This window comes from Stegostoma tigrinum, chromosome 7 (genome assembly GCF_030684315.1).
Source record: "Stegostoma tigrinum isolate sSteTig4 chromosome 7, sSteTig4.hap1, whole genome shotgun sequence".
Lineage (NCBI taxonomy): Eukaryota > Metazoa > Chordata > Chondrichthyes > Orectolobiformes > Stegostomatidae > Stegostoma > Stegostoma tigrinum.
Window position 1 is genome coordinate 66,696,494 of NC_081360.1, and position 25,749 is coordinate 66,722,242.

General features: G+C 40.1%; 1 protein-coding gene across 7 annotated transcripts in view; it reads left to right on the top strand.

The window, feature by feature from the left end:
* Positions 1-25,556, top strand: part of cep70 (centrosomal protein 70) — a 44,734-nt gene extending 19,178 nt beyond the window's left edge. For 4 of the 7 annotated variants that reach the window (XM_059647384.1, XM_059647383.1, XM_059647385.1 and 1 more), the window contains 9 exons: positions 2,382-2,562; positions 4,219-4,394; positions 9,176-9,293; positions 12,395-12,477; positions 14,464-14,569; positions 21,395-21,563; positions 22,111-22,225; positions 25,118-25,197; positions 25,402-25,556. In XM_059647384.1, coding sequence (XP_059503367.1) covers positions 2,382-2,562; positions 4,219-4,394; positions 9,176-9,293; positions 12,395-12,477; positions 14,464-14,569; positions 21,395-21,563; positions 22,111-22,225; positions 25,118-25,197; positions 25,402-25,463 — 1,090 coding nt within the window. In that variant the 3' untranslated portion in view covers positions 25,464-25,556. Of the gene's footprint in view, positions 1-2,381; positions 2,563-4,218; positions 4,395-9,175; positions 9,294-12,394; positions 12,478-14,463; positions 14,570-21,394; positions 21,564-22,078; positions 22,226-25,117; positions 25,198-25,401 lie in introns of those variants that run through there. The other 3 variants (XM_059647387.1, XM_059647389.1, XM_059647390.1) reach the window with 3 other exon arrangements.
* The last annotated feature ends 193 nt before the right edge of the window (positions 25,557-25,749 follow it).

The following is a 25,749-nucleotide window of genomic DNA, read 5'->3' on the forward strand; positions in this document are numbered from 1 at the left end:
ATGCTTTAATGTGTCAACACATGTTTAACTTATGACCTCAACATTAATATTCTATAAATCCAAACTTTACTAAAACACTGCCCAAGCTCAGGAAAAATATAGTCGAGATTCTGGATACTTATCCAATTCAGGTAGTCATATGACTTTTTAATCATATGTGCCCCTCTGTGGTATGTTGAAATCCTAATGTTGGAGTGAAGGAGTGTACATATTAACTATTTATTCTGGATGTGAGTTTGCTCGCTGAGCTGGAAGGTTAGTTTTCAGACGTTTTGTCACCATACTAGGTAACATCATCAGTGAGCCTCCGATGAAGCGCTGGTGTTATGTCCCGCTTTCTATTTATCTGGTTAGGTTTCCTTGGGTTTTTTGGTGATGTCATTTCCTGCTTTGGTGATGTCATTTCCTGTTCTTTTTCTCAGGGGATGGTAGATTGATTTGGAGCCAATGTGGCTGGTGATGGAGTTCCGGTTGGAATGCCATCCTTCTAGGAATTCTCGTGCGTGTCTCTGTTTGGCTTGTCCTAGGATGGATGTGTTGTCCCAATCAAAGTGGTGTCCTTCCTCATCTGTATGTAAGGATACGAGTGATAGTGGGTCATGTTGTTTTGTGGCTAGTTGATGTTCATGTATCCTGGTGGCTAGCTTTCTGCCAGTTTGTCCAATGTAGTGTTTGTCACAGTTCTTGCAAGGTATTTTGTAGATGACGTTCGTTTTATTTGTTGTCTGTATAGAGTCTTTTAAGTTCATTAGCTGCTGTTTTAGTGTGTTGGTGGGTTTGTGGGCTACCCTGATGCCAAGAGGTCCGAGTAGTCTGGCAGTCATTTCGGAAATGTCTTTGATGTTATGCCAGTAAAGCAGAGGCAGTAATGCAGAGACTCGAACAAAGAGCTCTGTCAATCATCCAACCCAAACTTTGGGTCCGCTATGTGGATGACACCTTTTGTCATCACTAAACAAAACAAATTAGAGGAAACCTTCAAGACCATCAATAATACACTTACTGGCATAACATTCACAAAAGAGGAGGAAAACAACAACACACTGCCATTCCTAGATGTCACAGTACAGCGAACAGTCAATGGGGAACTTCAACCAGCGTCTACGGGAAAACAACACATACGGACCAAATACTGAACTACAGGAGCAACCATCCCAACACCCACAAACGAAGCTGCATTAGAACATTATTCCAACGAGCCACTACACACTGCAGCGCAGAGGAAAATCACCTATACAGCGTATTCAAAAAGAATGGGTACCCTATGAACATAATCCGCCGATTCCTCAGCAATAAACCCAAACAAACAGACAAAACGGGCTCAGAAACCATAACCACTCTCCCCTACATCAAAGACATTTCCGAAATGACTGACAGACTACTCGGACCTCTTGGCATCAGGGTAGCCCACAAACCCACCAACACACTAAAACAGCAGCTAATGAACTTAAAAGACCCTATACAGACAGCACATAAAACGAACATCATCTACAAAATACCTTGCAAGAACTGTGACAAACACTACATTGGACAAACTGGCAGGAAGCTAGCCACCAGGATACATGAACATCAACTCGCCACAAAATGACATGACCCACTATCACTCGTATCCTTACATACAGATGAGGAAGGACACCACTTTGATTGGGACAACACATCCATCCTAGGATAAGCCAAACAGAGACACGCACGAGCATTCCTAGAAGCATGGCATTCCAACCGGAACTCCATCAACAACCACATTGATTTGGAGCCAATCTACCATCCCCTGAGAAAAAGAACAGGAAATGACATCACCAACCCAGGGAAACCTAACCAGATAAATAGAAAGCGGGACATAACACCAGCGCTTCGTCGGAGGCTCACTGATGATGTTACCTAGTATGGTGACGAAACGTCTGAAAACGAACCTTCCAGCTCAGCGGGCAAACTCACATCCAGAACCTCAACCTGAGCTACAAATCTTCTCAAAACTCGCCATCTATTTATTGAAATGCTGGGGACAAAATTGGCTATATTCCATTTTCTGAGATCAAGGAGGAAGAGATCTTGCCTTCTGATGCCTTCTGGTGCTACATCTTCTTGAGAGAAAGGAATGAATTTATACATGGATTTTCTTTTTCAAATTGAAGTTGTAGCAATACTCCATTGAATAATATCAAGTGGCTTATTGTTATAAAACTTTGAAAGCATATAGCTTTGCATTATGAAACTTTTAAAAAATTTTTCCTTGATTAGAGATTAATTAAGACGTACGAAGGCTTGTGAAGGAAGTTGAATACCCAATTATATTCTTTACTTGGTACAATAAAACAGAATTTTACACATTTTATTGTGCTTTTACCTGTTTTTAAGCTGAATTTCTTTTTCTTCCATTACAGGAATGAGCTTTGCCAATGGCAGAATAAAATGTCTTCCAAAGAACAGCGTACATCTAATGCAGAGCAACTCCAATATGCTGCTAAACTGAAAATTCAGGAGATGCAAGGTGACTATTTTATGAAGTGTTGTCGCCTGCGAAAGCAAGTTGAGCACCTGCAGCGTGATGAACAAGATATGCAGGTAACAGAGTTGATGGAAACTAGTGTTTTAAGACTTCAAATTCATTCTTGTCTCAGACTGTGGGTAATAAATTTGATTTCTGTTATTCATGAATGTTCTAACAATTATTTCAATGATTAGTGCAATTTTAAAAAAAATCAATAACACTGACATCCGATTCCCTTACACTTCCTTCGCCTATCAGGATAGGATGGTCAGAGTTCAGACGCAAAAATAGAAATTGCTAGAAAAGCTCAGCTGTCTGGCAGCATCTGACCTGAGCTCTTCCAGCAATTTCCATTTTTGTTTCTGATTTACAGTGTCTGCAGTTCTTTTTGGTTTTTATTTGGTCAGAGTTCAACTTTATTTTCTGTAAAGGTCCAATTTGTCACCACTTTCCAACCACAAAGAGGGAGGTGGTTGACAAACTGCTGCTTCCACTCTACTCACTTGCTGCAAGAAGAAAGTTCCAATTTTTTTTTCTTTTGTGAGAGATGTGGTGCATCCTGTGACTCCAGAGTGGGGAGAAGTTGCGTAGATCATTGCCTAACTTCTGAGATGGTGTTTTTTTAAAAATTCCCTTTGAAGGCATCATTGGAGACTGTCCACATCATCATGATTGTCATAGAATCCCTACAGTGTGGAAACAGGCCCTTTAGCTGAACAAATCCACACTGACCCTCAGGGCAATCACCCAAACCCATCCGCCAATAACCCACCTAATCTACACACCCCTGAACACTACAGGCAATTTAGCACGGCCAAACCATCTAGCCTGTACATCTTTGGACTGTGGGAGGAAACTAGAGCACCTGGGGGAAACCAACGCAGACACTGGGACAATGTGCAAACTCCACACAGACAGCCGCCCGAGGCTGGAATCGAATCCAGGTCCCTGGCGCTGTGAGGCAGCAGTGCTAACACTGCCAGCAGGGGAAATTTAGGTGACATGATGTGTTTTATCTTGGCTATGGGGACACAGTGCAGTAAAAGTTGAAACACTTTGGATGGAGTTCCACTTCATGTGCTCCTTCGCTGCCACCCCTTTCCTGAACAAGTGCCAGATTTTTCCTAAGAATCTGTGGAAGACCAAGCCAATCAAGATTTGTGATACCTTGTAAGGCCATGTATAAAATATGTCATCCTGTTTAGGGCAGCAGAGACGTTTGCACTCCAGAGCCTGCTTTGCTTTGACCTGGTCATCTCATTGCTTTTTGAGTGCCTTGCTGTGTGCAAAATAATTTACTACGGGCACCTGCATTTGTCAATAAACCTTTGACGTTATTAGTGCAGCAGACATTCTGAGCCATTTAAAACAGAAGATGAAGTATGACTGGGACCTTTTCTTTTATTTGGGACATTAACACTTTTTAGCAATTTTTGAATGAAATTACTTGATTAATCACTTTTTTGAGTTTTCAGTTGCATTGAAGTAGACAAATTAACTAAAATTTGGTGCTCTAATTTTTAGTTATTGTTTTTATTAATAGTTAATTGCGAAGTCAATGTATCTATGACACAGTATTTGTTTCAACAATTAAACTTACTGCAATTCAGATTTATTATTGAAACTTATGCTTAGTCATTACACAGAGAGGGTCTAAAATTAAACCATGCTATACTTTTTTGTGATTGACATCTTGTATGTTATTATGAGCATTTTCACCTGCCCATCAGATACAGCTTCAGCAGCTGAACCAAAATTTACAAGAGAAGGAGAAAACAATTGTACGATTGAAGAAAAAGTTGTACATGATTGTGACTGAGGAAGAACAGCACATTGAACGACAAAATAAATTGTTCCTTCAGTTTCATAAGCTGACTACTAGAGAGCAGACTACATCAAATAAAATGTAAGGCTACATGTTTGTTTGAATTTTTTGGCACGGTGGAAGTAGAATATATTATCCTTTTTCACATCAGTTGGAATGATTGGCAAATAGCCAATCATTCAGCTCCCTCCACATTATGCCATTTGGTTGATGTCTGTGTTACACACTTTTTTTTTTTGTAAAGTGACATCTTGATTCTCTGTGCATGAAAATGTGCATGTTTCAAGTCCAAATGAGGCCACAGATGCTGCTAAACACGTTGAGTTTTTACAGCACTTTTTAAAAAAATTTCAGATCTCCAGCATCCACTGTATTTTGCTAACATATGGTTCACGAATGCCGTTTAGAGAACACAGTCTGGCCTACCTGTGACTGTAGAGCTACAGCAATATGGTTGACTTAACTGCTTACTAGACAAGGTGGGATGGGCTATAAATGTAGGACTAGTAACGCTGACTTCCTATAGTCAAATTTTAAAGGTGAAAATGATCCTAGATTGAGAGCAAGTGGACATTGATTGTTAAGAAATTTTCAAAAGCAAAACTTATGAGGAACTAAGTTTTCAAATAACTAGTTAGGATCTGGAATGTACTGCCTTGGAGAGTGTGTTGGAGGTAGGTTCTGTAGAGCAATTCAGAAAAGAAACTAGGTAGTTGTTTAAAATTTAAGAAATTGCAGCATTCTGGGGAGAAGGCAGAATGAATGGCACCAAGTGAGATGTTTACCTGGAGCATTGATGCTGGCATGATGGATCAAATGGCCTCCTGCGCTGCATTTGTATATTTGATTCTGTGGAAATAAAAACAAAATGATGGACCTTGCACTTTTTTTGGCCAGGCGTTGTTGACTGACGCCTTCATCTATGGGCAACTAAACATAGAACATAGAACATAGAACAGTACAGCACAGAACAGGCCCTTCAGCCCACAATGTTGTGCCGACCATTGATCCTCATGTATGCACCCTCAAATTTCTGTGACCATATACATGTCCAGCAGTCTCTTAAATGACCCCAATGACCTTGCTTCCACAACTGCTGCTGGCAACGCATTCCATGCTCTCACAACTCTCTGCGTAAAGAACCTGCCTCTGACATCCCCTCGATACTTTCCACCAACCAGCTTAAAACTATGACCCCTCGTGCTAGCCATTTCTGCCCTGGGAAATAGTCTCTGGCTATCAACTCTATCTATGCCTCTCATTATCTTGTATACCTCAATTAGGTCCCCTCTCCTCCTCCTTTTCTCCAATGAAAAGAGACCGAGCTCAGTCAACCTCTCTTCATAAGATAGGCCCTCCAGTCCAGGCAGCATCCTGGTAAACCTCCTCTGAACCCTCTCCAAAGCATCCACATCTTTCCTATAATAGGGCGCCCAGAACTGGACGCAGTATTCCAAGTGCGGTCTAACCAAAGTTTTATAGAGCTGCAACAAGATCTCACGACTCTTAAACTCAATCCCCCTGTTAATGAAAGCCAAAACACCATATGCTTTCTTAACAACCCTGTCCACTTGGGTGGCCATTTTAAGGGATCTATGTATCTGCACACCAAGATCCCTCTGTTCCTCCACGCTGCCAAGAATCCTATCCTTAATCCTGTACTCAGCTTTCAAATTGGACCTTCCAAAATGCATCACCTCGCATTTATCCAGGTTGAACTCCATCTGCCACCTCTCAGCCCATCTCTGCATCCTGTCAATGTCCCGCTGCAGCCTACAACAGCCCTCTACACTGTCAACGACACCTCCGACCTTTGTGTCGTCTGCAAACTTGCTGACCCATCCTTCAATTCCCTCGTCCAAGTCATTAATAAAAATTACAAACAGTAGAGGCCCAAGGACAGAGCCCTGTGGAACTCCACTCACCACTGACTTCCAGGCAGAATATTTTCCTTCTACTACCACTCGCTGTCTTCTGTTGGCCAGCCAACATGCATGCTAATTTGGAAACTCACATGATTCCATGCACAATAGGTGACCATGTGGGATTTACAAGTGATGTCACGGACAAATGTAGTACCCTGCATGCACAAGGAAGGGTGCACGCTTTAGAAATAGAGTTCATTGGTGAGAGGGGACACCGGATGTGATTTGAGGAAGGAAGAAAGCGCAGTAGCTGGTATTGTGGGGCAAAAAGAGGGCCTTGGATCCAGAGGTAGGGGCAATAGGGAGACCGCAGGACCTCCACTCAGCCTTTTACTGATCTGTCTCTGGCTGTCTCTCACTCTTCTTTTCCCTCCCCCCCACCCCCACTCTCTCCCCTATTTTCTGACAGTATTTTCCATTGCCTAAGGTACCCCATGAGTATGTATGTTTTTTGTTTTCTGATACTTATTTTTATTCATGCATACTGCAGCATTTTTGCATCTTGAAGTAAACCATTGCTTGCCATGATCTGAAACGTGAATTTATATGCAAAATGTTTAGTATAGCCTGTTGATAGTCAGTAAAATACTGCAGATGCTGGAGAACTGAAATTAAAGCATAATACAGGAAACCTAGTAGGTCAGGCATTCTCTTTTTGGTTCCAATATTTCTGGTTGACCTGTTGTCAAGGTGTTCTTTCCAGAAGCTAATACAAAAAAAAGTAGCTTCCACAAAACAATAGAGCTGCAGAAAACTTGTTCTAAGGGATTACACATCTTTCTTGTTATTGTAATGAGGTACAATGGATCACTTCTTGGGTATTAACCTTGCTAATAGTCAACCTCTGCTATCTGTTTAAACATAATGCTCTTCCCTCATGAAAAAGCATCTAATGAACCTTTTAATCAGGAACTAACAACTTTCAGGCCTCGCCTCAAGAATAAAATAAGCTTGTTTGTTCTCTTTTCCTTCCAGTAGGAGCTATTAATCAGAGCGCAAAATGCATCTTTAACTCTCAGTTCACAACTCCAAATCAATATTGATAAAAGAATAAAAATAATAAAAAGTCAGTCAGGGCCCTAGTCCCTTTATTGTAAGGAATGATTTTGTAACATTCCAAGCGATCTAGTGTTTTTGTTTTGCTTTTTGCATTCAGTACTCACGTGAACCCAGACGAGAGCTTGCATCCTATGTTTTTGCGTTACTGTTGTTGGGTGTACACGAATGAAGACTGACTTTGTGTAACTTCTGTTCATAACACTTAGAGTACAACAGAACCAGCTGAAATGAAATTCCAACATGTGTGTGATCTCAAAAATAACAATTTTAATTCTTCTGCATATGCAGAAAATGTCCTCAGTTTTGTAGTGGCAAGTCTTTGCTATTTTGACAGAAATCGGTCAGAATTTTAATATGTTCAGTCAAACAAATAATGATATGAAATGTAGGTTACAGTGGGTTTGTGAAGTAGATAACATCTTTGAAAACTGAAATAATATAACTACAAATCTATTATCCTGTGTCTGATTTTTCAGTTATAACTGAGAATTAACTTGTAGGTTAATTATACCATTTAGAATTGTTGTACGTTCTCCATGTATAATGTAGTTATCATAATTTAATTGGTTTTGTGAAAAGGTGATGATGAATATTGAGTAGTGCAATTGATTTGTTTTACGTGAACTCGAGTAAAGCCTTTGACAAGGTCCCCATATGGAAGCCTGGCCCAAAAGGTAAGGATCTTTGGGATCCAAGTTAAGTTGGCAAACTGAGTCCAAAATTAGCTTACCAATAGGTGACAAAGGATGATCATGGAGTGATGTTTTTGTGATTTATAACCCTGTGTCCAGCAGTGTATCACAGGGATTGGTGCTGGAACCCTTGCTGCTTAAATATGTTAACAACTTGGATATCAATATTGCAGGTATAATTAATAAGTTTGCAGATGACACAGAAATGGGAAAGAGGATGATCTCCGGCTACTGTCTGATGTTGATCAGCTAGCAAATTGGGCAGAGCAATGGCAGAATTTCAGTAAGTGCAAGATGATGCAGTTTGGGAGGCGTAACAAAGGAAGGAAAGACACAAGTCCATAGATTCCTGAAGGTGTCAGCACAGGTAGACAGGGTGGTGAAGAAGGCTTATGGGATGCTTGGCTTCATTAGTTAGAGTGTAGAATATAGGAGCATGGAAGTCTTCTTACAACTTTATAAAACATTTGATTAGGCTACAGAAGGAATGCTGTATGCAGTTCTGGTCACCACACTATTGGAAGGACGTGATAAAAATGTGATTGTTCTGGAGAGGATGCAGAGGAGATTTATCAGGATGTGGCTTGGGATGAAAAATCTCAGTTATGAGGACAGACTGTGTTTGTTTTCTTTGGAGCAGAGGAGGCTGAGGGTGGAATCTGAGGTCCACAGAATTGAGGCATGTACAGAGTGTATCGTGGGAATCTTTTTTTTCCCACTGCAGATGTTAGCCGTGATGTGGAGGTGCTGGTATTGGACTGGGGTGGATAACCTGGTATTGTTACTTCTGACCATGGCAGATGCGCCTAGGACCAGAGGGCATAATGCTTAACGCTGGGAGTAGGTGGTTTAGAGGAGATCTGAGAAGAATTTTTTTTCACCAGATGATGGTAGAAAAATGGAACATGCTGCCTGAGAAGATGGTGGTGGCAAGTACTCTCTCAAAACATTTTAAGAAGCATCTGGTTGAAAACTTAAATTGCCATGGGCAGTAAGCTATGGACCAAGTGCAGGAAAATGGGATTAGTGTAGTTTGGTGCTTGTTGGTCAGCATAGACATGGTGGACAAAAGAGCCTATTTCTGTGCTCTGTGGCTAACTCTAAAATTAAAGTATTTGAGTAGTATTGTAAATGACCAGATGCTTTACTGGTTTCGTTTTGTAATGGATCCTTTTATTTATCATAGTACTCGCAAAAGTGTATTTGAAGACATTCCCAGAAAAAGAAAAGAGCAATTAGGAAACAATAGGAAACAGAAATATTCAGTCCTGGATGAGATCCCAGAAGGCAAAATATTGATAAAGGTATGATTTGAATAAATTACATTTGAGATTCAAAACGTGTGGGTTAATTAGATGCTTACAAACATTTACTTTACATTAATTGTATTTAAAGAGTACATTTTGATCATTCAAGATACCAGTTTTTAAGAGTTATCAAGAAGGATAAGGAAGTTTTGGCTGTAAGTAATTGAGATTATTGTGACATCAATTTTATTTGATTCACAGAATCATTTCACGCATGAGGAGCTTATTCAGCTCATCATTTTTACAGCAGGAGAAATTGTTGGGAGCTTGTTAGGACCTACAGAATTAATCCTAATCCTTGACTCTTTCCCTGTCATTGGCTAATGTATCAAATTTCCTTTGAAAGTTACTATTATGAAGCTATTATTGTTACATCATCTGACTTCACTAATCACTCTTAACAGCTTTTGGCAGATAGAATCCACTATCCTGATGCAAGTAGATAGATAAATACTGGAGACCACAGTGGATTTGAAAATTGCTGCCAGAGCCCCGATATCATCTTTGTTGGCTTTGTCAATGACTTTTGATACATCCAATCTCGGTCTGCAGATTTATCCACTTTTAATGCTGCTAAATTTGCTAATACTTCCTAACTATTTTCATTTCTTCTGATATTTCACAGCCCTCTATCATGTTGTCTATACTGGCATCATACTTTTCCATCGTGAAGACCAATGCAAAGTATTCATCGAGAACCTTGCGAACATCTCCCAGGTCCACCATCAAATTGCCTCTGTGATGCCTAATGGCTTAACTTTATGCCCAGTTATTCTGTTGCTCTTTTATATATTTAAGCAACGCTTAAATTTTCCTTTAATCAACTCGTTATTGTTTTCTCCTGCACTTTCTTTCCTTTTAAGTTTCTCTTTCCTTCCCACCACTGCACTTAGTATATTTATCTAGCAACTCTACCCTAAGTTTCCCTTTTAACTTAATTCTAATCCTTCTGTCCTTTGTATCCAGGATTCTTTGGATTTAGTCACACCTTTTGTCTTTAGGAGTGCATATTTGCCCTGTACTTTATAACACGGGTGGAGCTGGAGGAACACAACAGGCCGGGCAGCATCAGAGGAGTAGGAAAGCTGACGTTTCGGATCCTTTTTCAGAAGAAGAGCCCTGACCCAAAACGTTAGCTTTCCAGCTCCTCTGATGCTGCCTGGCCTGCTGTGTTCGTCCACCTCCACACTGTGTTATCTCAGCCTCCAGCATCGGTAGTTCTTATTATCTCTTTGCCCGTATTTTGCTATTTCCTCCTTGAATGCCACCTACTGCACTGCTATTTTATCTGAAACTAACTGTATCCGGTCCATTTGGACCAAGTTGTGTATTTTCTTCTGATATATACTAGATTGTACTATGTAAGTGTACAATTCTCCTCACATCCCAACATCAGATTTCTTTAGCTATTTGTTTTGCCGCAGTCTCTGTAGAGAGGGATAACCATGTCCATTGTTTGTTAATAAAAGGAAAAATTTCACTACAAAATTTTCCATTTGAAGACAGTGTAACAAAGAAACTACAAAAAATTGAATGAATGTTTCTCAATTTGCATCTAATAGACTAAAATAAATAAAAGGTATGTTCTCATTAACACAATCAAAAATGCTTTATGCTACATTTGTATGTCACACCACATTCTCACTAGTTATATGCCCTTGTGGATTACATCTCAAACTCCACCTAGATTTCTAATAGAATCCCTTCTCTTTGATACACCAGTGCAAGTTTTCAAATGTCCTTGGCAAAATCCCTTCACTCAGCCTCTCTCTTTTGTATCGTTGAGCTGGTTTCCCATAAATGGGCATCACCTCGGTCTTTAAATCACTATAAATCCAATCCCTGCAAACAGGCTGCATTTTTCACCAAAACAGTCGTCTCATTCTCTCTGTCTGTCTTTTTTTTTTGCTAAAATGTTGAGGTTCATATTAATCTAAATAAAAGTTTTTCATTTTATAGAATTGAGTACAGAAGACAAGCGTGTAATAAAGTAGCTCAACACGCTATGTTATGTATTTGCGACCAGAAAAGGCGCTCAAACTTCACTTGTAGACAAAATAATCCACCCATCACCATTCTGCTACCCCGACCCCACCTTATCTACAGTTCCCCTGCCACCAACTCCACCTTATTTGTAGTTATCACTACCCCACCTCATCCACCTCTAAAGAAGGATAATACCTGAAATGTTGACTCTTCTCCAGATACTGCCTGGCTTGCTGTGTTTTTCCAGCCTCCTGTTTATTTATCTTCCTTTGCTGCGCCTTCCAATTGCCACCTACTGGATGCAAAAAGATACCTTTAGAACGTAGGGAAAACTCACGCAGAAGTATATTTGACACATTATGCCCCTGCTAAACTGGTTTTGTAGAACTTTCTAATTTATGTTCAGTCTTCTCCTCAACACTTCTGTTTTTTTTTTAGTTTTGCCTCTACCTCCTGTTCCTGAACCCCCCTCTTTCCGTCCCTGGCTGGAATCCGCACATCACCACACGGTTACTTAATAAGCCTTATTATTTTGCAGTTTTCTTTGATTGCTACTCATAAATCTGCATTGATGACCCTTTCAAGTAATGTATTCTAGATCAGTGATTTGCTGTGTTAAAACAAAATGTTTTTTCATGTTTGTTCTGGTTCCTTTTCTAAGCACACTAAATTCCTCTGTTTATTGGAAGAATTTCCCCTTATTTACTGTATCAGGAGTACCTGTAATATTCTTCTTTTGAAGACAGTTAAGTAGAACTCAAAATTGTAACAATTCTTATTTCACCACAAGAAAGTGAACAGTGGGGGCATAGCGATGGAAAATTTGAAGGATTTTGTGCAAAACTAGAAAAACAAAACTCAAAGGCCCAAATGTATTTTTATGAAAATACCAGCTAAATATTTAAAAAACTTAGGAGTGACCAGGCAAGGCACAGGGCAGTTGATTGTCGAACAATGCAAAAGGGAATAGATTAATTCAACTGGGGGAGTAACCTGGATAAAATGGTCTGCCTATCAGTTCATGTCAACTTGATTAGGATAAATGAACGGCAAAATATCTTACTATTTTCCTATATTTTTGTTTTAAAACAAAGTAATTTTTTTTCACTTAGGCCTGTGAAGACCAATTAAAAGGAACAAGCTACAGAAATCATCAAACTTTTGAGAAAAATCAAAATTTTCAAGCCATTGAAAGGTGAAAAAACTGAACTATCTTTCCTCATTGATGATGTGTGTAATGATTGAGAAAATGTGTAATTTTATTCAAAAGTTCTGATTCATTGCTTTTAATTCCCACAATTTGCCAGCGACAACTAATCACACATTCAGTTCATGCTTAAATCCTTACAAATATATTTTAATTCATTCATTATTTTCTTTATAGTAGTTCAACAGTTAAATATTTTTCTACATTATTTAAACTGAAAAGGCATTCATTTACTTTTTGCCATGCTATATTTTAATACTGGTACATGGTGACTGGCTTTATAAAACTTCTTTTACGTTTGAGTTAGCCACCGGAAAATTGTATTGTTCATTCGTTCACCCACCACATCAAATTAAAGTTTTATTCAATTGTTACAACTAGTAATATTAAATTTAAAGAAGACTATCCTTTATCTGATCACTTTTTACTTGCTCTATATTATCCATCACTAATTTGTTTGCAATTTATGAAGTTCCAAAATGAATTTAATATGTTTCTGTCATCTGGCATGAAGGAGCAACCAAGTCAATCTTTAGCACATTACAAATTTGTAGTAACAAACAAGGGTGTTTTGTGTTTTTCTTTTTGTTTTTGTTTTTTTTTGTTGCAGCATTGCAACAAAAAAAAAATTCTTATTTCACCACAAGAAAGTGAACGGTGGGGGAATAGCGATGGAAACTTTGAAGAATTCTGTGCAAAACTAGAAAAACAAAACTCAAAGGCCCAAATGTAATTTTATGAAAATATCAGCTAAATATTTGAAAATCTTAGGAGTGACTAGGCAAGGCACGGGGACAGTTGATTGTCGAACAATGCAAAAGGGAATAGAGGGGAGTAACAGAGCACAAGTTATACAATGCAACTTGGTTAATATGAATGAATGTGACAAATTATCTTCATAAACTGATGTATGATGTATTATGTAAAGTATGTTCCCTACTTCATTCAATGTAATGGAAAGAATAAGTGTATAATTTTTAAAAATATGCATTCTAATTTAGCCATAGCACAATTTGTAATGCAACTTCTATTTGTGAAATGCAATTTTTCAGTGTGCACCATTGCTTTAGAATGAAGAAGACATACTGGGGGTTAAATAGTATCACATTTCATTTTTTAATCATACCATCTTCAACAATAATTAAAATATAAAAGCATGGAACTAGTTACCTGTGGTGAAATAAGAATTGGTACTGGAGAGTGATTAGCTATAATTAAGACTTAAAAGTGCTTTTTTTTGTAAGGTGGCATTTTATTGGTATTAACAAATCAGAATCACTTCTGGAAATTTCAATGAATATCTATCATGTAGAGCAACATCACACTGCATATTTTCAATGCTGAGTCGCTCAATAAGATAATGATTTAGTGAAGGTTCCTGAGGAGTAGGCAACTGAAGGCACCAGCTTCCTGTTTTCTGTGTTCAACTATGCATCTGTGGTTGCTGTCAATTTTGCACTTTAATTTTGACAAATGCTAAATGCCTTACTGTTTTCTTTACTGTAAGATTGAGAGTTCTGAATTTATTAGTTGCTTTATAGTAGGATACCTGATTCTTTTCTTGAAGTTAAATATGGCAGTTGCTAAAAATTGGAGCTGAAAACAAAGTGCTGGAAACTCTCAGCAGGTCAGGTGTTATCCATGGAGAAACAAGTAGAAATAATCTTTCAGGTTAAGGATGTTTTTATCAGATTTTGGAAAAGTGAAAAACATTTTTGAGCAAGGGGTGAGTGGGACAAACATTTTCTTGGCCTGGTTTTTCTTTCTTCCCAATCCCTCACTCGTTTGTTTATTCATGCCAGTTGAAGAGTATTAATGTTTTTTCAGTTATGATGCAGATTCTGTGTCTGAAAATGCTGCTTTGCTGAGATACCTCTGTATTTCTTCACTTTCTGAGATTATTTTCTTATGATTGAAGCCCTTTTTTTTGTTTAAACCATCAAGGGTGTTTTATTTATAATGTTTTGGATTTAGTTTCACAGGTAGCAGCTGTAACGCTGAGAATGAAGAAGAATTTATCAGTGCTAAGGTTGAAGCTGTAGATTGCATGCAGGAAGCTGCCTGTAAAAGATTACTCAAGGTATTGGGTGTATTCTTTATTAGTGGTCAGTGTCTGAAGTGCCTTAGATTTAAATACATGGTTGATTCATGTCATGATATTAGCAAGTCATTCTTGTTTTCTACTGTATGGAAGAAAATGTCTTCTCCGTCTGAAAACTTGGTTTCAGAGCCTTTGATGTTATCTCTTTCTAAATGGTGAGAAAATTCGCAAAGCTGAAGTACAAAGGGATCTGGGAGTGTTGGTCCAGGATTCTGTAAAGGTTAACTTGCAGGTAGAGTCCGTAATTAAGAAAGCGAATATAATGTTGTCATTTATCTCGAGGGTTGGAATATAAAAGCAGTGATGTGCTTCTGAGGCTTTATAAAGCTCTAGTTAGGCCCTATTTGGAATACTGTCCAATTTTGAGCCCCACACCTCATGAAGGACATACTAGCCCTGGAGCATGTCCAGCGGAGATTCACACGGATGATCCCTGGAATGGTAGGTTTAACGGATGATGAATGGCTAAGGATCCTGGGATTCTACTCATTAGAGTTTAGAAGGTTGAGGGGAGGTCTAATAGAAACTTACAAGATAACGTATGGTTTAGAAGGGGTGGACGCTAGGAAGTTGTTTCCGTTAGGCGAGGAGACTATGACCCGTGGGCACAGCCTTAAAATTAGAGGGGGTAAATTTAAAACTGAAATGAGACGACATTTCTTCAGCCAGAGAGTGGTGGGCTTGTGGAATTCATTGCCACGGAGTGCAGTGGAGGCTGGGACGTTGGATGCCTTCAAGGCAGAGATCGACAAATTCTTGATCTCAAAAGGAATCAAGGGCTATGGGGAGAGTGCAGGGAAGTGGAGTTGAAATGCCCATCAGCCATGATTTAAATGGCGGAGTGGACTTGATGGGCCGAATGGCCTTACTTCCACTCCTATGGTCTTATGGACCCTTTCTTCTGCCAGTTGGGCACTATCCTCATGTCAAGTGTAGCCTCAGGTATTTCGCCGATGGATGTTTACTGACTTCATGCTGTTTCTGAATCTGTAAAATTTAGGCTGTCACATGCAAAATAAAAATTGATCTTCTTAATTTTAGAACACGTTAACTCCAAACTAAAAGGCCATGAGTTATAGGGCACTGTTTCTTTCACTAACCCTTTTGATACTACAGTTGTTTTCTGCCGCCTGAAAACTTTGTGAAATGGAAGCTCCTTGGAATGAAGAAAAAAACATGAATTTACTAGTTTTTATTCTGTGTTGGAGATTATGGATATGACACTTATATTCAATTCTGCATTACTAAATATTAGTACCTGTCTGTTTTTCAAAAAAAAAGTGTGGTGTGATTTACTCAGTATTAGACCCACTATATACAATTGTTGTAATTACTGGTTCCCCAAAGACCACTGTTATAGAATGGATATTATATTGCTAAATCATTTAGCAGAAGAAAGGTCTGGGTGATCTAGTGGATCGGCCGTGTGCTTTTGAACTTCAGATCTGCATAATGAACCAACCTCTTACTGAAGTGCATCTGGCACTGATTAACAGATAAAGCAGAGAATAGGAATAAGCGGATCACTCTTGGGATGGCAGACTGTTACTAAATTATGATAAGTCCACAGCGTTAGACTTAAATCTGACAGTCTGGAAATACTGAATAAGTACTTTACATCAGTGTTTACTGTGGAGAAGAAAATGGAAGATAGAGAACATGGGGAAATAAATAGCAATATCTTGGAAAATTGTCCATTTTACAAAGGTGGTGGTTCTGGACATCTTAAAATGCATAAAGGTGGATAAATCCCTGGGACGAGATCAGGTGTACCCTAGAACTCTGTGGGAAGCTAGGGAAGAGATTGCTGGGCACCTTGCTGAGAGATCATCAATAGTCACAGGCGGGGTCCCAAAAGACTGCAGGCTGGCTAATGCAGTGCCTCTATTTGAGAAAGGTGGTAAGGAAAAGCCAGGGCACTATAGACCAGTGAGCCTGACATTAATGGTGGACAGGTTGTTGGAGGGAATCCTGAGGGACAGGATTTAAATGTATTTGGATAGGCAAGAACTAATTCAGTAAGGCGCTTGATAAGGTTTCCACATGGTAGGCTGATGGCGAAAGTGAACTCGCATGGGGTCCAGTGTGTGCTAGCTAGATGGATAAAAAACTGGCTAGGCAACAGGAGACAGTAATAGTGGGAGGGGATTTCTCAAATTGGAGACCTGTACCAGTGGTGTTCCTCAGGGATCTGTGCTGGGACCACTGTTTGTGATATACATAAATGATTTGGAGGAAGGTAGAGGTGGTCTGATTAGCAAGTTTGCAGATGACACAAAGATTGGTGGAGTAGCAGATAGTGAAGGGGACTGTCAGATTACAGCAGAATATAGATAGATTGGACAGTTGGGCAGATAAATGGCAGATGGAATTCAATCTGGACAAATGCAAGGTGACGCATTTTGGAAGATCTAATTCACGAGCGAACCATACAATAAATGGAAAAGTCCTGGGGAAAATTGATGTTGAGAGAGATCTGGGTGTTCAGGTCCATTGTACCCTGAAGGTGGCAATGCAGGTCAATAGAGTGGGCAAGAAGGCATACGGCATGCTTTCCCTTCATCGGATGGGGTATTGAGTACAAGAGTTGGCAGGTCATGTAACAGTTGTATAAGACCTTGGTTCGGCCACATTTAGAGTACTGCATACAGTTCTGGTTGCCACATTACCAAAAGGATGTGGATGCTTTGGAGAGGATGCAGAGGATGTTCATCAAGATGTTGCCTGGTATGGAGGGTGCTAGCTATGAAGAAAGTTTGAGTAGATTGGATTATTTTCATTAGAAGGATGGAGATTGAGGGGTGAATCTGATTGAGGCTTCCAAAATCATGAGGGGTATAGACAAGGTGGTTAGCAAGAAGCTTTTTCCCAGAGTGGGGGACTCAATTATTAGGGGTCATGAGGAGAAAAGTTCTTTCCACAGAGGGTGGGGGGTGCCTGGGACGTGTTCCCAGTGGAGGTGGTAGACGCAGACACGACAGTTTCTTTTAAGAGGTATCCGGACAGGTACATGGATGGGCAGGGAGCAAAGGGATACAGACTCTTAGAAAATAGATGACAAGTTTAGACAGAGGATCTCGATTGGTGCAGGCTTGGAGGGCCAAAGAGCCTGTTCCTGTGCTGTAATTTTCATTGTTCTTTGTTCTTTAATTAAGGATAGTCAGTGTGGCTTTATGTGTGGAAATGGTGTCTCAAACCTGATTGAGTTTTTTTTGAAGAAGTAACAAAGAGGATTGAGGGCAGGGTGGTGGATGTGATCTATATGGACTTTAGTAAGGTGTTCAACAAATTTCTTCATGGTAGACTGGTTAGCAAGGTTAGATCACATGGAATAGAGGGAGAATTAGCTGTTGGGATACAGAACTGGTTTGAAGGTAGAAGATAGAAGGTGCGATTTGGTGGAGGCTTACTTTTCAGACTGGAGGCCTGTGACCATTTGTGTGCCACATGGATCATGCCACATACTGGGTCCATTGCTTTTCTTAATTTACATAAATGATTTGGATTTGAACATAGGAGGTATGGTTAGTAAGTTTGCAGATGACATCAGAATAGATGGTGCAGTGGACAGGAATGAAGGCTATCTCCAAGTACCTCTTATGTTCAAATCCAAATCATTGGGAATAGACCAAGGGTTGGCTGATGGAGTTTAATTTAGATAAATGTGAGTGTTTCATTTTGAAAGGTAAATCAGGAAAGTACTTACGCTTAATGTTAAGGTCCTGGGGAGTGTTGCCGAACAAAGAGACCCTGGTTCATAGTTCCTTGAACGTGGAGTCACAAGTAGACAGCATAGTGAAGGAGGTGTTTGGTATGCTTGCCTTTATTAGTCAGTGCATTGAGTATAGGAGTTGGGGAGGTCACAATATGGCTGTACAGGACATTGGTTAGCCTGCTTTTAGAATACTTGTGCAATTCTGGTCTCCCTGCTGTAGAAGTATGTTGTGAAACTTGAAAGGCTTCAGAAAGTATTTACAAGGATGTTGCCAGGGTTGGAGGATTTGAGCTATAGGTTTATAGAGGTTTATAAAATCATGAGGGGCATGGAAAGAGTGGATAGCCAAGGTCTTTTCCCCAGGGTGGAGAAGCTCAAAAGTAGACGAATTGGTTTAGGGTGAGAGGGGAAAGATTTGAGAGATCTAAGGGGCAACATATTCATGCAGAGGGTGGTGCAAGTATGGAATGACAACACTTAATTAACATCTAGATGGGTACATTAAGAAAGTTTTAGAGGGATGTGGGCCAAATGCTGGCAAATGGGACCAGATTTATTTAGGATATTTAATCGGCATGGATGAGTTGGACTGATTAATTTCAGAGATGGCTGGATTATGTTCAGAGGAAAGATTGAGGAGACTGTCTCTGTATTTTCTCTATCCCTCGTTTTCCAAAACTCTAGTCTCATTGAAACATGTTTTAGTACATGTTCGTAGGATGTCGTCATTGTTGATGATGCCAGCATTTATTGCCCATCCCTACTTTCCACAGAGGTTCGTTCCATCAATGCTATTGCTTTGGGTCTGGAGTCACGTGCAGAGGAGACCAAGTAGAAAAGGCAGATTTCTTTTTCTGAAGAACATTAGTGAACCAAATGATCTTTTTTTAATAAAAAATGGCACATGGCAGTTATCAGGTCACTGGATTAGCTTTCTTATTCCAGATTTATGCATTTATTTATTATTTATTTATTGAAATTCAAATCTCCCTGTCTGCCGTGTTATGATATGGACACGTCCTCAGTGTTGACTTAGCATGACTATAAAACCAAAGTGCACAATCACAGAGGAAAGAGTAGGCCATTTCGGATATAGAGGAGGAGGAATTTCAGCGGTCAGACTAGTAATTCTTTGAATTCTGTAGCTCAGAGGGGTTGCTTAAGCTCAATCATTGAGCATGTGTTCAAGGCAGAAGTCAAAAGAATTTTGGATACCAATGACATGAAGTAATATGTAAGATGTGGGCAGGTGATACTGTGTTAGATGATCAGCTGTGTCTTGAAGTAGGCTTAAAGTGCTGAATGACCTACATCATCTACTATGTTTCTATTCACTCTTAAACCCAAAGAAATTTGCTTATATAATGCTTAAGGGACTATGTTTACTATATTTTATCATCCAGTTTTGTTTCCTTTCTCAAGAATATTTGCAAAGAATTGGGAGTCACTGATTGTAAATGATCTTCTACCTGTGGTTTGTGAGAGGTCTTGGTTCACAGCAGCTCATTCCAGACTACAGAAAGTAAATTTCAGAATAAAATTTCATACACTTCTCCTTTACTCCAGACTATTTACACTTTTTAAAAAAAATCCTTGTGGGGTGTAGAAACTGACAATGGGTAGAACGTGTTGCATATATCAAGGAAATATGTGGAGTATTTTTGTCAACCAATTAGATCAAAAGGTTCATTTAAAGCAGTATAAATGTGACATGGGTCTCTATTAGGCACGCTGCTACAATGTTGAAACTGACTTCAGTTCCAAGAATCTGTGGAGTCTGGACAGGTAGAATGTTTGATTAGAAGAAAGAAAACATTATTTGCTGCTATCCTTCAACCACTTCAATATGTTAATTCTAAACTTCAACCTTTTCACTTGTTCTTGTGCAGAATTCATCTGTAATAACCAATTAAGGATAGAAAAACTGCCAAAAGGCCAGATCTTGCTGATTAAATATTTTAGTCTCCATAGTCTTAAAAGACCATAGACTGCACTCTCATTAGAGACAATTGGTGGTTTAACCTAAATTTTATACTGGCTTTGACAAACACGTCATTAATAGCTACAGTTCAACTGATATTGCCGCTATTTTCTTGTTCCGCATTCACTAAGATGGTTGATTCTCAATGCAATATTTCCACTTTCTGCCCCTGTATTTGATACCTTTAAAATCTACAAACTTGTATGTCTATCCCTTTCCTCTAACAAGTAGAAATCTCTATCTTGGATCTATTTATTCAATTATCAGTTACCTTTTTTGCCATGTAAATCTGTTTACCTAGTTGCGTAATGCTTCTGCCTGTTTGTTTACTGTTTCTAACATTATCTATTAGTTTATGAAGACAGCACAGGAGAGTAATTTTTTTGCATGACTCTCTTCAAAATATAATACCTTGGGACAGGCATGTGCAATCTCCTGGTGGGTTGGCATTTAGAATTAGTTGAAACTTGCCCGCCATCTAAAATTGTGAACATAAGAACTCAATTTTGTTTTAGTAACACTACCAGCTAATTCTGTAAGTCACAAGAAAAGTATGTTGAGGTACGTGGAAAGTGAGCCTGCCTTTCTGTTGTATCAGAGATAATGGGAACTGCAGATGCTGGAGAATTCCAAGATAATAAAATGTGAGGCTGGATGAACACAGCAGGCCAAGCAGCATCTCAGGAGCACAAAAGCTGACGTTTCGGGCCTAGACCCTTCCCGAAACGTCAGCTTTTGTGCTCCTGAGATGCTGCTTGGCCTGCTGTGTTCATCTAGCCTCACATTTTATTATCCTGCCTTTCTGTTGTAATTGTTTTATTTCTATAAATGATCCAATGGGTGCAGCAATTTGACCTCTGGATCAGGGCTGAGTGATCATTAATGTTTGTGCTTTTTTTTAAACTTTGGAGATTTTATATGTACACATTTCTCTAACTGCTTTGCCAATAGGACATTTGTGTTAAAAATTTTTAATCTAGTAATTGATTTTGGCATTATACGATAAGTCTTGTTTGCTGATATTGATAAAATCATATTGCTAATAATTTATTGTCACCTTTTGTGAAATAATGAGGGATAAGGATAAACCAGTTGTTTACCTTTCTAGGGATGTAAGAGTGCTTCACCACAAACACTGGAGGCTATTGTATCTCATTTCCAAAAACTGTTTGATGTGAGTTCTCTCAGTGGAATCTATCCTAGAATGAATGAAGTATATTGTAAACTTGGTGAGATGAACAATGCTATGAAAAATCTCCGACAAGTTTTAGGGTTGGGTAAGAAACTTAATTTGTGTACTTTTTATGGGTCTCATTATGATTTTAAAAAAAATGTAATAATGTTAGGGGAGGTAATGGCCTAGTGGGATTATCGCTAGAGTGTTTATCCAAGAGGCCCAGATAACATTCTGAACCTCGGTTCAAATTCTACCGTGGCAGATGGTGGAATTTGAATTCAATAAAATATCTGGAATTAAGAATCTAATAATGACCGTGAATCCATTTTGGAAAAACACACCTGGTTCAAAAATGTCCTTTTTAGGGAAGGAAATCTGCCCTTGTTACGGGGTCTGGCTTACGTGTGACTCCAGACCCACAGCATTGTGGTTGACTTTCAGCTGCCCTCTGGACAATTGATGATGGGCAATAAATGCTATCCAGCCAGCGACACCCTCATCTCATTAGTGAATAAAGGAAAAAAAAATAAACTTGGCACGAATTAAATGATGGCTACCTAAACTTTAGTTAAATCTTATTTAAGTAATTTTAACATTTCTATTTTCTTGCAATAGTATAACTTTGAAAACTTCCAACTACTTTCCAGCTGAAACCACACCACCAAGTGTGTTAGTAAATATGATTGGAAAACTGTGTTCTCTTGTCAATGCTGACACCTACAGTCAAGTGCAGCGACTTCTGGGCACTCAGGATGTAGACAGGTAATGTTTTGTCATTAATCAGTTAACATTTGTATATGGTTTGATGTTTATAGAATCGTATCATAGAATCCCTGCAGTGTGGAAGCAGGCCCATCGGCCCAACAAGTCCACACTGACACTCGGTGCATCTCACTCCGACCCCCCCCCCCCCCCCCCCCCGCCCGCCCAATAACCCACCTAATCTATACATCCCTGGGCAATTTAGCATGGCTAATCCACCTAGCCTGCACATCTGTGGAAGGAAACCCATGCAGACATGGGGAGAATGTGTGGAGTTTACACACAGTCACCAGAGGTTGGAATCGAACCCGGGATCCTGGGGCTGTAAGGCAGCAGTGCTACTCGCCGTCCTGCCCTACGTAATCTACATAGCTTCTCATTGAAGAATCTTTGAAAATAGAATTAATTTGCTGTTGGCGTTGCCGACATCTTAGTTTCTGCAAGTTTATATTTTGGTGATAATCTCATCAGAAAAAACCTCAATCAGGATTTTTGCTTTTAAAGTTTATGGGAACTGCAGATGCTGGAGAATCTGAGATAACACCGTGTGGAGCTGGATGAACACAGCAGCCCAAGCAGCATCTTAGGAGCACAATAGCTGATGTTTTGGGCCTAGACCCTAGGCCCGAAATGTCAGCTTTTGTGCTCCTAAGATGCTGCTTGGCCTGCTGTGTTCATCCAGCTCCAAACTTTATCTCTTTTTGCTTTTTAAAAAGGAATAGAAAGGTGGCAGTGATTTTAAGTATTGTTGACAGTTAAGCCTACATTATCTGTTGACAGATTCAGGTGTAACACCGCTGAGCCAAAGCTAATGCCAGATAACCAAGTGTGGAGCTGGATGAACACAGCAGGCCAAGCAGCATCTCAGGAGCACAAAAGCTGACGTTTCGGGACTAAACCCTTTATCAGAGAGGGGGATGGGGAGAGGGAACTGGAATAAATAGGGAGAGAGGGGGAGGCGGACCGAAGATGGAGAGAAAACAAGATAGGTAGAGAGGACAGTATAGGTGAGGAGGTAGGGAGGGGATTTGTTAGTTCAGGGAAGATGGACAGGTCAAGGAAGGGGGGTGAGGCGGTAGGTAGGAAATGGAGGTGCGGCTTGAGGTGGAAGGGATGGGTGAGAGGAAGAACAGGTTAGGGAAGCAGAGACCGACTGGGCTGGTTTTGGGATGCAGTGGGGGAAGGGGAGATTTTGAAGCTTGTGAAGTCCACATTGATACCATGGGGCTGCAGGGTTCCTAAGCAGAATATGAGTTGCTGTTCTTGCAACCTTCGGGTGGCATCATTGTGGCACTGCAGGAGGCCCATGATGGACATGTCGCCTGAGGAATGGGAGGGGGAGTTGAAATGGTTCGCGACTGGGAGGTGCAGCTGTTTGTTGCGAACCGAGCAGAGGTGTTCTGCAAAGCGGTCCCCAAGCCTCTGCTTGGTTTCCCCAATGTAGAGGATGCCACACCAGGTGCAATGGATACAATATACCACATTGGCAGATGTGCAGTTGAACATCTGCTTGATATGTAAGGTCATCTTGGGGCCTGGGAGAGGGGTGAGGGAGGAGGTGTGGGGACAAGTGTAGCACTTGCGCGGTTGCAGGGGAAGGTGCCAGGTGTGGTGGGGTTGGACGGGAGTGTGGAGCGGACAAGGGAATCACGGAGAGAGTGGCCTCTCCGGAAGGCAGACAAGGGTGGGGATGGAAAAATAGCTTGGGTGGTGGGGTCGGATTGTAGATGGCAGAAGTGCCGGAGGATGATACGTTGTATCCGGAGGTTGGTGGGGTGGTATGTGAGAACGAGGGGGATCCTCTGGGGGCAGTTATGGCGGGGGCTGGGTGTGAGGGATGTGTTGCGGGAAATGCGGGAAACATGGTCAAGGGCGTTCTCGACCACTGTGGGTGGAAAGTCGAGGTCCTTGAAGAACGTGGACATGTGGGATGTGGAGTGGAATGCCTCATCCTGGGAGCAGATGCGGAGGAATTGGGAATAGGGGTTGGAATTTTTGCAGGAGGGTGGGTGGGAGGACCGCTTTGCAGAACACCTCTGTTCGATTCGCAACAAACAACTGCACCTCCCAGTCGTGAACCATTTCAACTCCCCCTCCCATTCCTTAGATGACATGTCCATCATGGGCCTCCTGCAGTGCCACAATGATGCCACCCAAAGGTTGCAAGAACAGCAATTCATATTCCGCTTGGGAACCCTGCAGCCCAATGGTATCAATGTGGACTTCACAAGTTTCAAAATCTCCCCTTCCCCCACTGCATCCCAAAACCAGCACAGCCTGTCTCTGCCTCCCTAACCTGTTCTTCCTCTCACCCATCCCTTCCTCCCACCTCAAGCCGCACCTCCATTTCCTACCTACCACCTCATCACCCCCCTCCTTGACCTGTCCATCTTCCCTGGACTGACCAATCCCCTCCCTACCTCCCCACCTATACTCTCCTCTCTACCTATCTTGTTTTCTCTCCATCTGCTGTGTTCATCCAGCTCCACACTTTGTTATCTTGGATTCTCCAGCATCTGCAGTTCCCATTATCACTGATAAAGCTAATGCCAATTCTTTTAAACATGGTGGAATGGTTTTTATCACCAGCACTGCAACCCCGGTAATTGATAGCATTTAACATTTTGGAAATTCCAAACTACATGCTACCAGCGTACTACAATGTTATTATAGTACAACAACTTTGCTGGAAGATGAACAAAGGATCACTGTTGTATTATTGATTGGTTGCACATTGCTATGTAAAAGGACCAGGAGGATTGGTTTTTTCACTGTCCACAATCAAATGAATATCAATGACATAAGGTATATGATCTCTAGGAGTGCATGTGCAGTAGTTAAAAGCATATTGATTGCTTTGAAAGACATTTCATTTTACTACTTCTTTTAAAGCATAATCACTAAATTGGAAGAACATGAAGAATTCTTTCCAGTATTCTACACTGTTTTTAAGGACTTGCTTCAGATATTAGGTAAGAACTACTCATTTTACCAATTCCAGTCAAATGTAGATTTTTGTGTGAATCTCATATTCAGAGTGGTTAACGTCTGTGGTGTCACCCTGTATTTATCATAGGATTTCCTAAAAAGTTGGAAAATTACATTGATATTTTAAGCATTATTTGGACTTAATACTGTTTCCTATTCAAATTTTTGCCATGCTTCTTTTGTTTCAGAGGTCGATAGTATGGATCATGTTTTACCAGCAGTCTCTGCACTCAAGCTGAAAACCAGATAAAATAAAGCTCAGAATTATAAGCATCTCTATTGGAAACCACTCCAGTCTTCAGTTTTACAATATGATGTTATAAAGTCTGTACACTTTTCTATTTTTGGACATACTTGGTAAAATAAATTTAATCAGGTTTGTGAAACGTTCTCTTTGCTAGTCATTTACTTAACTTTACTTCATGTATGAAATGTTCATTTCTGATTCTGAGAGCAATAAGACTTCACAACTGAGTCTCTTTATTTCACCAAACTGCAGAATTTTTGATATTTCCTACAGAGATATTAATCAAGAA